General features: G+C 44.3%; 1 protein-coding gene and 1 pseudogene across 6 annotated transcripts in view; one reads left to right on the top strand and one right to left on the bottom strand.

The window, feature by feature from the left end:
- Window positions 1-14,085, bottom strand: part of PLEKHM3 (pleckstrin homology domain containing M3) — a 176,595-nt gene that overhangs the window by 112,828 nt on the left and 49,682 nt on the right. For all 6 annotated transcript variants that reach the window (XM_037165943.2, XM_037165938.2, XM_037165942.2 and 3 more), the window contains exon 4: window positions 343-488. In XM_037165943.2, coding sequence (XP_037021838.2) covers window positions 343-488 — 146 coding nt within the window. The remainder of the gene's footprint in view (window positions 1-342; window positions 489-14,085) is intronic.
- LOC119064338 (60S ribosomal protein L4-like) overlaps window positions 1-14,085 on the top strand; it is a 122,370-nt pseudogene that overhangs the window by 66,911 nt on the left and 41,374 nt on the right.

The raw sequence follows: 14,085 nt of genomic DNA, 5'->3' as shown, positions 1-14,085 counted from the left end.
CCTGCCAATGTCTAGTTCCTGGTTTATGCAAGAGTGGAAACGCTGTACAATGTAGCTAACCAATCCCCATATCCCGAAGACAACTAGGTTGAAAACTGAAGTGGAGGTGTCCATTAGGCAATTAACTCCACAGATCTCACTTTCAGGAGCAAAACTGAAGCTGGAGAGAAAAGTGGGGATCATCAGCACAGGAGTCCTGGTAGTTACAACCACAGACGGGAGGAAAATAACACAATCAACAGAAAGTGGGAAAAGATCTTGTAGCTTTTAAGAGACTACCTAGTCAAGTGTGCTTCACGGTCTTATGCCCGTGACGGCATGTGAACCCAGCTTCTGGCCTACCTTGTATTTCGAAGTGTCCCAGTTGTGGACTACGCGTGCTGGGATGAGGAAGCTGTCGTCCACGTGGCAGCTGCCGCAGTAATACCAGCCGCTGTAATTGCACACCTTGGCCTTGCCGTTGGAAAGGCCTATGGACCGCTGGCATCCTGTTCAAAGCAAACACAAAAGTCTGTGGTTATTGTACCGTACAGCACAGGACAAGGCTATACAACCCTGGATTTAAACACAATTCCACAATGGGAAAGAAATCACGGAGAACCCATGTATGGATACCTGCGTCCCCCTTCCTCCCCAGCAGCTTCCCCTGGTCCCATTTCCGCCTCTCCTGACTTCAGCGCTTCAGCACCGGCTGCCACAGACCAGTCTCCCCACAAGCCCACTTTTATCTCCTCGCTTCCCTCCTCAGACACTGTGTCCACAAGGCGCTCTGCTGGGGCTTCTCACAGAGGATGGCACAGGAGCCACACAGCTCTCTGAGAGATGTTACCAGCCGTTTCACAGATGAGTAGACTAAGGCTGTAGCCACGTTAGGTATTTTGTCTTGAGGTTGCCCAGTCAACAAGGGGCAGAGCTGGACTGGGCTCTGAGCTTGTGTGACTCTAAAATAACCCTAAAAACTGGTATGTAGCTTCACTTCCAAAGTCAATGAAAGAAGTGTGTCCTTTGATTGGCCCCATCTCCCCTTTCCAACCACCCATTCCTACTACTCTCCAGTGGGAATGTAACCTCTTTATTCCAGTCAGAGAACTCTCCACACTGTTTCCCGAATAAACACAGTGTGCCCACTTCACCCTCCGTATCTTGGTACACACTAGTTCTCTTTACACATGGTCCTCTTCTCTGACCTCTACTTTGCCGCATCCTAATGATTACTCAAGACCACTGGTTGCCTACAAGTCATTGCGAAGGCCCTGTTTGTGTCCAAGGAAGTCCATGGTCTGTGAGTGCTGTCCTGGTACTGTCAGGGAACCTGGTGATGACCACGGCTCTGCCACCAAGAAAGTACTAGTGTTCTTTAGATGGAGGAGCTACCTTCTGCCGATGAGTAGAGAACTCTGTCCCAGGCAATCCAACAAAATCCAGACAGGTGGGAATCATGATTATATAAACAGCAGCACTTTCTTGACATTTTTGATTTACAACTTTCATTTTAGAAATCCTTCCATATGGCCCATTCCATGGCTGGGTACTAAGAACTACATTTATCAAAGAAATCTCATAGTCTGTTTTGTGATATGGGTACAAAATAAATTACTACTACCATTAATAATAATGATATAATGATCAGCATTGTACCCCATTTCCATTAGAAAGCGCTAAAACACACTTAGCAAATTGCCAACCTAAGAAGATACTGATTCACATGAACTGCAGAATAAAAGGATCACAAAACTCACAGAACTTGCATTTTCATTAGAAACGAAACAGCATGAGTAATCAAGCAGTTCCACAGTGCATCCACCACAAAGAGAATGAGATCCTACTGCTTTTAAATATGGGAGGTACTGAGAGACAGAAACTAAATGTGTTGGTATTATGCTTCAAGAGCTCGATACTCTTCCTTCCTAAAAGAGCTATTTCTTTACTATTGAGCAGCAACAAAACCCTAGCAGGTCCCTGTTCTCCAGATTGGCCGCAGGGTGAGGTACGTGTGAAAGGCAGGGAGGAACCAAACTCAGTGCTGCCCCTGCTGGACGCGCAGGAGGGGCCGTCCCAGTCACCAGGCTGTGAGCGTGGGTGCTGTCGGTGGCACTCCCCGGCCACACTGCTGGTCCGGCATTTAGCACAGGTCTCCTTACACGCGCAGGCCTTTTTATGTGTTTGTACAGCCAGAACCACACTATTATCTTTTCAGATCTGTTTTTTATCCTCAGCACTTCATACAAAGCTTTGCATATAGCAGACCATCAACAACTGTTTACGTTGAAGGGATGATAAACTGAGTATTATTTAGCACACATCCAGCCACTTGCATATAAAGAGATTTTAATTTCCCATAGCTATTCTAGAATTGACCCTCCTAACCCAGTCAACTGCCTCTTGCAACAGGGTACTTTTGTTAATTTCCCTGTGAAAATGTGTTGTCTGTACTAAGATTTATACATTACACTTGTGTCCATACATGGAGTTTGAAAAAGAGTTGAGTGGATCTTGACATATTCTAGACACTGGGCTATTGCAGTTTCCAAAAATTAATAGGCCGTCAAATAACTCAATGCTGAAATGACAATGGGTAGAATTCAATCTTTCCTAATGATTTAGAAAGTAATCATGATCTTGTAAAAATTCAGAACCATCCTTACAGCTGAAACTCTCATTGCAGAATACTGCAAAAATACATTTAGATTATTTTAGCTTTTTGGTTATTTGATGGATATAATACATGTTAGTAAGCATTTGCTGGATATTTACATCTGCTGCAGTAGGTACTACTGGGTATATCAGCCTGCACTTTTTAATCCCTTTATTATAATTTTCTAGGCACTATTAAAATACACAAGTGTGCACTTTAAGAAAGGATATAACCTACAGATGTGTATATCAACCAGGCACACAGGTCCAAAGCCTAGCATTCTGGGGGTTCACCTACATGTGCTAACAAACGAGCTAAACATCTTCACCTGTTTGCAGAGGTCTCCAGGCTAATAAGAGAGGGAAAGGCTGAGACAGCATGGCTCAGGTCCACTCAGGTTTTAGTGTGTAGGCAGGAGCACCAGCACAAACACTCCAACCTCTCTAGTCCTGGGGTGTGTTCACCTTCACACCTTATTCAGAATCATGCTCTCCTGCTCTGGGTGCTGAAACCGCCCCTAATAACAGAAGTAGGTGTCGACCTATCTGCCTACGCAGGACTGTTTTGGATTCGAGGCGTGGAGAAAAGCACAAGCCGAGAGTCGGGAAGCCTGTTCTCGCCTGGGGTACAGTTAGGTCTGACCCGTCAACTCTCCAGGCCTGCTTTCCTCACCGCAGAATTAATGGGTTAGCCTACATTGGTGGTTTGCCAAATTCAGTGAGCATGAGGATTTTCTAGAGATGTTTGTGAAAAGCGTAGACTCCCCACCCCCAGAGACACCGATTCTGTAGCTCTGGGGTAAGGCCTAGGAACTGGCATTTCTACCCAACCACCACGAGGATCTGAGGTGTGTCAAAGCGGGGCACTGCTCCCTGATTTCTAGGTGACTCAAAAGTCCCTTCAAGCCCTGCATTTCCACTTCTATTCAAGTAAAGTGCAGAGGGCGTACAAATCATGAGCTCATTGAAAAGCTCGTAATTTGTCACATAGTTTATTTTCTAGGCTGCCAAAATCAACATTTCAGGTTCTGTCTATTTCCAAAAATTTACTATGTAGAAACAACCTGAGTTCATTTTACCAGTGTTTTTCCAGAGCATTCATTGTCCCCGCTGAGAAGAATCTTATTTGACTTACAAAGAAATAAAACTTTTAATCTTCAAATCCAATATATTTATCATTACAAGAACATAGGATGGTTGGGAAAGAAGATTAGAGGCTAGCTGGTAGCTTGATGTAGGTTCACTTTATAAAAACAACACATACCATTTATTTGAAGAAGGAAACACCCATTCTTTCAATTAACTGCCAGATTTCCTTCTTTAATATTATACTAGCAAATCACAGACTAAAAATGTCTGAAACAGTTCCTTATAAAGATACACAGTCTGGGATTTCACTATCATTATAAAGTTTTCAAGAGAGGGGAAAATGTGTTTTCTTAATAATTACTGTTAGAAAAACACTTTTTTTTGGAGGGTGCCAAAGTTGTCCTCTGACAAGCAATGGTATGGGGAGAAAAATAGAGCTGCAAAGCAGAAACAAAATATAATTAATTGAAATAACTAATTAGAGCTTATTTACATATTATATTTGTATGTACCTTCCAGTAGACTTTTCAACAATGTTTCTAAATTAAAGGGCATTTGGAGTAGGGAACACTCCACATGTTGGATCAAAGCAAATACATTCTTCCCAGTCCCTTTTTGAAACTTTTCAGAGAGTGTATTCAATTCATAGGAACAAAACACTATCTCACAAGAGAACCCACTGGCCTTTTTTTTATCGCTTCCCACCCCACTTCAAATCTTTAATGAACACATTCTCTGAAGAGCTTGGCTTCCCTCTGATACACTTTGGGAAACAAATGTAACCATTTAACCGAAATTCTATTTGCTGCATGTAAGTCCATTCCCCAAATGGCCTTTTAAGACACCCCAAAGAATCTGTTGCTGGGGGTTGAAGCAGAAATTTTGGCATAATTCTCCACAAAGGCACAATCTTTCTTCTAACAAGTGTACCCAGTTAGCTCAATTGGCTTGCAACTCGCTGTTGCTGAAGCTGGGATCTGAGGAGGAGCCAACCACGTTTTCTCTGCTCCGTGGCTACCAACTCCACCCTCTGGCCCCGGACCAGCAACTGGAAAATTCATGGGTGTGAGAGAAAAGTCACAAGGGCTGTGGCTGGGCCCAGGTGAATCCCTGTCACTGAGGAAAACACACACAACGCTGAGTGTGCGCAGCCCTGCTACCACCTGACCCGGTTTGGTCATGTGAATCCAGTGTTTGTATTTGGAAGGGAAAAAGCTCCACGAGGAGCAAAGGGGCAAATAAAAAGAAAAAAGAAGGTACCTCTATAAAACACAGTAAAAAAGATTCAGAGTGAGGGGACAGATTTTCATCTGCTCTGTTAAAATAGAAAAAATAAAACGGGTAAGTTTTATACCCTCTTTTACTACATGTCCACAGGGTAAGGGGAGGTGGCCATAGGGGCAAGGGGGGAGGAGAGGGGCAGGGGCGGGGCCATGCGGACGGGCCTGCCCCTCCCTCCTCCGTGCTGTCCAGTGTCCTGGCCTGGGACCGTGAGCTGTGGTAAACATTATGCAAAATGTGGCTTGCAGGCCCGGACTTTGGTCATATGCTTTAGTGACTGGACAGCACTAAAGCATATGCCAAAATGAAATTTTGGAATTGCCAAAATGAAAAACAGAAATAGGGGTTCAATGATTCGCTGTTGTACAAGAATTAAGAGAAAAAACCAAAAAGAACTGAGCTTTCCTAGCTTACAGTCTATAACTATTGGCTCAGTAAGTAGTTAAGTGTTGAACACATACTTTTTAAAATAAGGTGTCACATTGGGTATACAACTGAAAACTCTGTTTAATGAGCCTGGCACGAGCGCAAAGCTTGCACAGTGTCTAAGCCGCGGACCATCAGACAGAGGGCAGAAGCAATCTTTTGCAAGGTAGTTCTGGTGCCCATTAAAGGAAGTGGAGACAAAGTCAACCTGGGTGCAACCTGCATTCTCCACTGTAGGAGGGGCTGAGCTGGCATGCCAGACTGACCACCAGTGTGTCCCCGAGTTAACACAGGTGGCACTGAGGCTACGGAATTCTACACAATGGTGACGGAAAAGAGCCAAGGGTGAGGGACATTGAGAAACACTGATTTAGAAGTACATGGGCCCCTCATCTGTGAGGTATATGATTCAAGACCCTCAGTGATGCTGAAACTGCAGAGAGTACCCAACCCTGTATGTGTGTATGTGTTGTGTGTGCACAAATATGCACACTTGTATACACACATACACACAAATATACATGCACTATGTTTTTCCTACACATACATACCCATGATAAAGCTTAATGTATAAATCAGGCACAATAAGAGATGAACAACCATGCCTCATAAGAAGAGAACAACTATAACAATAAGACGAGGGTCGCTGGGACGCCAGCACTGCAACGCTGCACCGGTGGATCCGTAATCCAGATGGTGGCGGGTGGGGGTGGAGTGCACAGCAAGACACGCTGGCCAAAGGGGTGATCCACATTCCCAGTGGGGCAGAGCAGGACGGCACGACATTTCATTGCACCGACAGGAGTGGTGTGGAAATTAAAACCAATTAATTGTTTATTTTTGAAATTTCCCATGTAATATTTTCTGACCAAGACTGACTATGAATAACTGAAACCCCAGAATACAAAACTGTGGGTGAGGGGGGACTACTACAGTGATCTGAAACTTCCCTCATCTCAATGGCTAAGTTATTCTGTCTGTGGAACAAGGTGGTGACCCACCAAATAGAGGGCACCTACTTAGAAAACCAATCAAGACATGAAATATTCGGATGGAGAATCGGGCACATGAAAGCACACGCCTCTGAGTGTGCATTTTGTCTGTCACAAGGCAAACAGGACCCACGAGCATCTCAAATGAAACTGAGGGAACAAAAGGGGAAATAAAAAAAAGTCCACTGTGCACCACCAACTGCTAATGTGAACACAGGAGTGCAAAAGCGTGTCTACGGTTGTCCATACAGGAATAGTACAGTAATAAATAACAACACATTTCACAGGCTCACAACTGAAGCCTACTTTGCCCACCCCTGCGGTGTGCACACTTACTGCCAGTAGTCCCTTTGTGCACTTTATGGACTCACTTCAGACTGCAACATCTCAAAACCATTTTCTCCATAAGGTTTAAGTCTTGTAATAGTGAATTCTCTTCCTGGGGGATGAAAAATTCATGGTTGGGAGGGACTACGCATATAGGCCTTCCTCGGAAATACCCTGGGTTTGGTCACAGCCCAGCGCAATAAATAGAGCACTGCAATGAAGTGAGGGCTAACCTTCTTGCTGGTGGAAGGTCTTGCCTTCAATTTTTAGGAAGTGCGACATCTGCGAAGTGCAATAAACTGAAGCATAATCTTGAAATGTATGGACTGGTTCTTTCTAAAACTACACTGAAATTCATTTCTTTTCATCAGAAAATAGTATTTTTTTCCTGATGGGTTTCATTTTGTTTATAAATGGACTTTATAACAAGTGATTATAAAAAGAAATGGTCACTGCGGGCTAAAACTTTGATTCAAAAAGTTGAGCTGCACAAAGGGATGACATAAATAAACCCTGGCTCAGTGGCTCAGCTGGTTGGAGCGTCATCCCATACACCAAAAAGTTGTGGGTTTGATCCCTGGTCAGGGAGCATAAGTGGTTGCAGGGAGGCAACTGATCAATGTCTCTCTCTCACATTGAAGTTTCTCTCTCTCTCCTTCTATCCCGCTCACTCCTTACTGTCTTTTAAAAATCAATAAACATATTCTTGGGTGAGGATTGTAAGAAAACCTAAATCAGTACCACTTGGACAAAAAGTCCCTACGGAGGCTGATATTTGTAGGAAAACTTAGGCTGGCGCTTGTAGACTGGATGGCTGCGAAGACAGGCCTGTCCCTGAGAACGTAAGAGCCGTTAGCAACTCCTAGTGGACAACATGGGTGCACCTAACTAAAGGATCTTCGTCTCAGCACAGCAGCACGGCAAACGTAATGCTCCTAAAGTACTAGCTCTGCCCCGGGACATGAAGGGCGTCCAATCCACATGATACCTAGAGAAACAGCGACAGGCGAGGTTCGGACCAACAGATTCCAACTGTCCAAGACAGAGGCTATCTAAGAACTACAATCACGGCTTCCTTGATTATACTTATAGGACTAAGGCAACCAGAGAAAGATCATTTTAAAAAATCTAATCTGAATACTAACTGGTTTAAAATTGAGACATATTCTACAAGTCTCGGTAAGGATTTCTTTCTGTGTGATGAATATTTAAATAGGTAAGTTAGCTTTGATTTGTATGTCATATTAAATATAGAGGTACTATATTTAAGTAAGCAGTGAAGTGAAAATCACATGTTATGCAATTACCGCTGACTGAAAACATAAGGCAGCATGCCAGTGGTTCCCTGAATCTGCCTCTTGCTTCAACAGTATTTGGAAGGAACAGACCCAGGGAATCCTCCTCCTTCCAGCCTCTAACCACCCTCCAGCCTCCCTAGTCACCACTGCCAAAACCATCGTCTCGGCCACCCCCTGCCTCCAGGACTATCCAACACACATTTTTGTGGTTAGGTCCTTATTGTTGACCAACCATGAGCTCCCAGATTCATCAGAATTATTCCACTTAGGTGGAGGCACCATCAACCACTCGGTCTGCAACCCACAATCTACATCTATGGGACTCCTACCCTACCGCCCTCTGGGCTCCTATATCCGCCATGACGATGTAGCGCTGGAGGGGGTGGGCCACTTCTCTTGTGAGGAGAAGCACGAGAGCACCCAGCTTCTCATAAAAATGTGAGCAGTGGCCACATCCTCTTCCAGGATGTGCAGAAGCCATCCCAAGACGAGTCAGGTAAAGCCATGGATGATGCCATGAAGCCGCCACGGTCCTGGAGAAGAACCTGAGCCGGGCCCTTCGGGATCTGCAGGCCCTGCATTCTGCCCACACGGACCTCCATCTCTCTGCCTTCCTGGATGCGGAGGTAGAACTTATCAAGAAGGTGGGCGGCCACCTGACCAACCTGTGCAGGCGGGGCTGGGCGAGCATCTCTTGGAAAGGCTCACCCTCAAGCAGGACTAGGAGCCTCCAGAGGCCAGTGGACTTTGAGGGGCCCCTCTTCACGCCCCTGGTGTCAGGGCTTTTACCCCCAACATGAGGCAGTTTTTAACTACCCTGGAGCCCTCTCCCATGCTGTGGACCAAATGAAAACAATAAAGCTTTTTGCAGCAAAAAAGAAAAAAGAAAGAAAAGAAATACAAACTAAAGACTTTCTACTCTTGCTAAACTCTATGTTTGTTTGTTCAAGTTCATGGAATGTTGTTAAGATTATAAATCTTATTAAATAAATTAATAAATACCAAGTAGACTCCAACTGAAGCTGAGAAGTGTCAAGATTTATTGGTCTTTCAAGTAAACAATGATTGAGAGCCTAAAGTCAATATTTAGTCAAAATTTATCTTGAAAGGCAATAAATCTTGATTTTTGCCAAGGCAAGTCAGTAAATATGTTCACTGTTCTACAAATTCTGACTGGTTTTCTATCTAGTAAATAGCTACCTTGAGTTATACGTATAGTGATCTGTGACACATAGTTCCACTGCCAAAGAAATGATTTGAGTCACTGGGTTACTTTAATTTTGTTACAATAAGGTGCTTTATTAGTACTGTTTATAGTAGGTTAAGATAAGAAAAGCTTAATAATGAAATGCTATAAATTCAGAATCTAGTATATTTAAATCAGCCTAAATTTAGTATTTTTTATACTTGTTTTATTCTTAGACTTTTTCATTAACTTCTGTCCCTGTCTGCTCTTTCCTCAAAGACTCAAAAAGTGATAAGCAATTTAAAATAGAAATAAGAAATAAACAGACAAATAGATACATAAATTCCTACATAGTGCTTCCTGTATGCCAGTCACTATTATCCTCATTTCACACCCACATACTACTCTCTTATGGATTCTACGAGGTAGGTATGATCCCCTTTTTATAAATGAAGAAACAGAGGCAGAGGGTGATAAACTAATTCTATCTATGATTGTACATCTAATGAAAAAGGCAGAGCCTAAAAGAAGTAGCCGATGTGGCACTTTATGAGCAAACCAATGAACTATATAGGTGAATTTCCACATAGCTATTTCCTTGTAGAAGACACTGTAAAAATTGTCTACTCATGGTAATGTGACAAGCACAGAAAATATGAATGAATCAAGTACACAAAAGTACATAATTTGGTTCATCCATGCATTCAGTCTAGGACCTCACAAGCAGTAGCATCACCTCTGAATATGAAGGTAGGATGGGGGGGGGGCAAGGATACAAATCTATAAGGTAGAAAGCAGAGGCGAGCAAAGGAAAAAGCAATCATCCTAACTGTGGAGATCAAGGATGGCTGTGTAGACACAGGGGCTTTTCAGCTGGGCCTTAAAGAAAAGAGATTTTGGCAAAGAAAAGTTCGAGTCAGAAAAATGGGAGCACGTTTGTAAATCACTGACCATTTTAGGGGTCTGAAATGCATTGGAGCTTGGAGGGACATTGGGCCAGCTCTGAACCATAAATTGACACTAGAACCCAAGAACTGGAATGCTCAAGGGAAGAAGTCCTAGCAAATCAATAAGATACAGGGACAACTGGAGTTGTTTGAAGCAGAACAGCAATCTGAGATTAACTGGCATGAAGACACTGGAAAGGGAGGACTAGTTGGTAAGCTACTGCACCAGCCTGAGCTTGAGTTAGCAGTGGGCTTAAGAGCAGGGAGAGGAAGGAAAGAAAGGAAGGAAGGAGATGTGTATATAAAATGCCAACAATTTGACAGCTGACCAAATGGAACGAGCACGGCAGGGGGCTCCTCAAAGATGCCCAGGACATTCTGAGCTTGTGACTATTACGTGAGAAATCTATTAGTCAGAAGGGGCAGCTTTAGGGAAGAAAAGCTATTTGTTTGAAGCATTAAGTTAAAAAAAAAAACAGAGCTCAAAAATTTGAGTTAGCATATCAACTGAGGCCTAAAGCTCCACTGAGAGAGAATAATTCCCTTTTATTGTACAAATCAGTTTGAATTCAATTTTCTGTTACTTGTGAGTGAAAACGTCTCATAGATTTATACTAAAAGATGGTTGGTGAGGGTTCTATTTCTGTAACTTACTAGATTTACTTAAATCTACCCATTAAGATGCTGAGGTCTTATTATAAGCCATCAGATGGTGTGAAATAATCAACATGCATTTCATGGAAGACACTTCACGCAGAAGTGAGGAAGAGCAGTTCAGGGAAGTGCAGCTATAGAAGGTCTTGCTTCTTGACAGTGAGGTGTAACCCAGGGAGGTTTTGGTCTCAACAGGGGACATTGGCAAAATCTAGAGACATTTTTGGTCGTCACAAAAGGATGAGTTGGGATAGCTGTGGGCATCTAATGGACAGAGGCCAGAGATGTTGCTAAACACCCCACAATACACAGGGCCGCCCCCCATGACAAAGAATTATCTGGTCCAAAAATGTCAATAAGTGCCACCATTGAAAAACCCTGTGACAGTACGAAGACGAGTGAGCGCAGTAAGAGAGCCGTGCACTGACCTCAATCACTTTTCTCTGTGAGCGAGGGATATGCCATCTATTAAGTGGAGGAGAAAAAGCCCTCTCACCAGCTCTCCTTTCTCATCTAAAGAAAACAAGTCAGGCTGCCAGGCTAGAGGAAAGAGGCCCGGTGAAGGGGCGGCCTTGTGCCTGCCACACCATTGACTCAGCCGCCTGCTACCACCACCTGCTCCAAGCTGGAGGCTCTTTGCTTCACAAATGAACCCTCTGGTGAAGCGCTTGCCTACCAATAACTCTTCCTTGAAAAACAACTACAGACACAGAGGGTGTCTAACGAGGCTGATTACTTCAGACAGGAAAGCTGCCAGTGGTGGGAATCGCGTTCCTCTGCCACAGTTTGCCTCCTGCCCTCCATTAGCTCTCCTTAAACAGGGACTACCGGGGCTGCCCACGTGGACCCCGTGATCCTTGGCAGGAAGGGAAGGTCAACCACATCGCCCTCCTAAGCGCTGGGTGGGCCACCTGGAATGTACACGCGGAAAGCTTCGGGGGGAAATGTCTTACTGGAATGTTCCTCTGAACTATATCAGAGCCTGAGGACACAGGAAAAATAAGTCATATAAAGTCTGACATTTTGTTCTTTGTGGATTTCTTGGTACTATTTTTTACCTTTAAATAATAATATTACAGTAAAATGTTATTTATCCTGATTACTGAGGGTCTTTGGCATTCCCTGAAATGCTGTGCTCCAAGCGAGTGCCTCACTCCCTCACCCTACTCCCAGCCCTGCTCCGGACCCTTCTACCCTCACAGGGAATTCAACATTATATTGAAGCACCACTAACTCCTTCTGTGATTCCCCAGTTACGGGAGTGCTTCAAAAGGTCAAGGACCTCTTATTGACTTAGCCATTCAGATTATCTCTTTGGTTTACCTGAAAAGCAACCTGTCTTTCCTTACTGCTTCTGGAATTTGTGCTTCCTCCCAGCCTGAGGGAGATGGCAGCCTCTGCCTTCATCAGCCCCCACCCAGTCTGTGGTGGCTGTCCCTGTCCCACCACGGTCCCCTCACAGAACTCATGCTTAATGCTCGTTTCTCTTCCCTTCTATTCTGCGAGAGTCTCCTCATCTCTTTGAACTTTACAATATCTTTAAAACGCAACCTTTCCTCTTTGCTAAGACTTTCTAAAAAACCCTGGCCGAATCTCTTAGAGTAATTTCTACTTGAGCTATTTTAGTAATGACAACAATTTGATAAAATTAAAGTCATGAGAGTGGATCTGAGGAGTGCTAGAAACAGTCTCAAAGTGGAAAGGATCACTTTCATCAGCTTCTTTTAAACCCAGGCTTGGATTTCTTCATTTTCAACCCAAACCGACTTCTTCATGTTCCGGAAAACTGAGGGACTGCCTCGGTCCCCTTTATCCATTTATTTCTTTCCCTTATGTCTTCTTTGGCCTGCTTTCCAAACTTTTCTGTCTCTCTGAAAACACAGGTTCTTGACGGCCTCCGAAGCCAAGCTTTGCCCTGTACGTTTCGTACCTGGAGATGGGCTGCTCCTGTGAGGACAGAGACGTGCTAGGTGGGGAACTGCTATTTCCTGGTCCTCATGTTGCCTCTTGAAAGGAATTTTCTAGACTAATCATATTCCCAGCTTCTCCTTAGCCTTCCAGCCTTCCTCACAGACGGAAAAATAAGCTGTCTGACTGGTGAGTTTAGGAGGACCCTGGCATGCTCAGCCAGACCTGCAGGATGCGATTTTTCTGTCTGCCGTGACGGGACGGCATGGCCTGGTCTCCAGCTGTGAGGAAGTCCATCGAGTTTAAGGGTCCATTATGTAATAAGACATGTGGTCTACAAGCAGTGCATGTGGGTATTGTGATCCCCATCTTCCTGGCCCCTGGGGACAGAATGAAGAGGTGTGAGTTTTAACCCCGTAAAGCCCCTGGAAGGATGATGGCTCAGACAGACAGCATCCAGGAATGGAAGTGGGGAGGAAAGGGGGCACCACGGGGCAACCAGAGCGCTGAGATGAGAATCCCACCCGGAAGTTGGGCTCGGGGGGTTTCCGGGACACCCTCTGTGTTATGGGGCCCCCTCTGCTCAGTTAAATTTCTCATCCTCCTACGGATGAGCAACATCACTTTCCTAAACGTTCCTCATCTGTTAGACTACAAGTAGACTTCTGCTCATCTGAGAACTCAGTTGAGAAACCTCAGGAAAAAAGTGCAGTGATACACAATATTACTAAATTAAGATTTGACACTTCTGGTTCTGCCGATATTTTTCTAACATTTGAATTGCAGCTCAGTCTTCCCTCAAGTTGTAGAGTTGAAGATGCTAACTTGCAAGGCTGTGAAAAGACTGGCTGGAGGCTGCATAGTAAACCAGAGGCAGGGCTGTAAACAGAAGCCCAGCCTCTTGTGCTCCTAATTTATTACTCATCCCACTGACTCTGGATGCTTCCGAGCCAACAAAGCATGTGTGTCTAGTATTCTGTCTGGTTCCTAAAAGTCTGATGTCCAAAAGAACATCTTTACTGGTAAAGGTGGAGACCGAGACCAAGACTCCCCACCAAAGCCTATCCTCTGACAAAGGCACATGCCTGGCGATTTTCAGGGGATGTGATTTTCAGCAAGGCTTTTGATTCTGCCATCGCGTGATTTCCTTTACTAAAAAACACGAGTGAGACGCAACCCCTGGTATATTGGCGTGTACCTGGTTGGAATGTGACTTTCGGTATGGCGACTCTAGTCAACAATATTGCATTGTGTCACTTGCCAGTTTCTAAGAGAGTAGATCTTAAAAATTCCAACCCCCCTCCACTCACAAAGGTAACTAAGTGGAGTGATGGATGTGCTAA

Source organism: Artibeus jamaicensis, unplaced genomic scaffold (genome assembly GCF_021234435.1).
Source record: "Artibeus jamaicensis isolate MK-2021 breed Jamaican fruit bat unplaced genomic scaffold, CSHL_Jam_final contig_1015, whole genome shotgun sequence".
Taxonomy (NCBI): Eukaryota; Metazoa; Chordata; class Mammalia; order Chiroptera; family Phyllostomidae; genus Artibeus; species Artibeus jamaicensis.
This window is presented reverse-complemented; position numbering and strand designations above follow the sequence as displayed.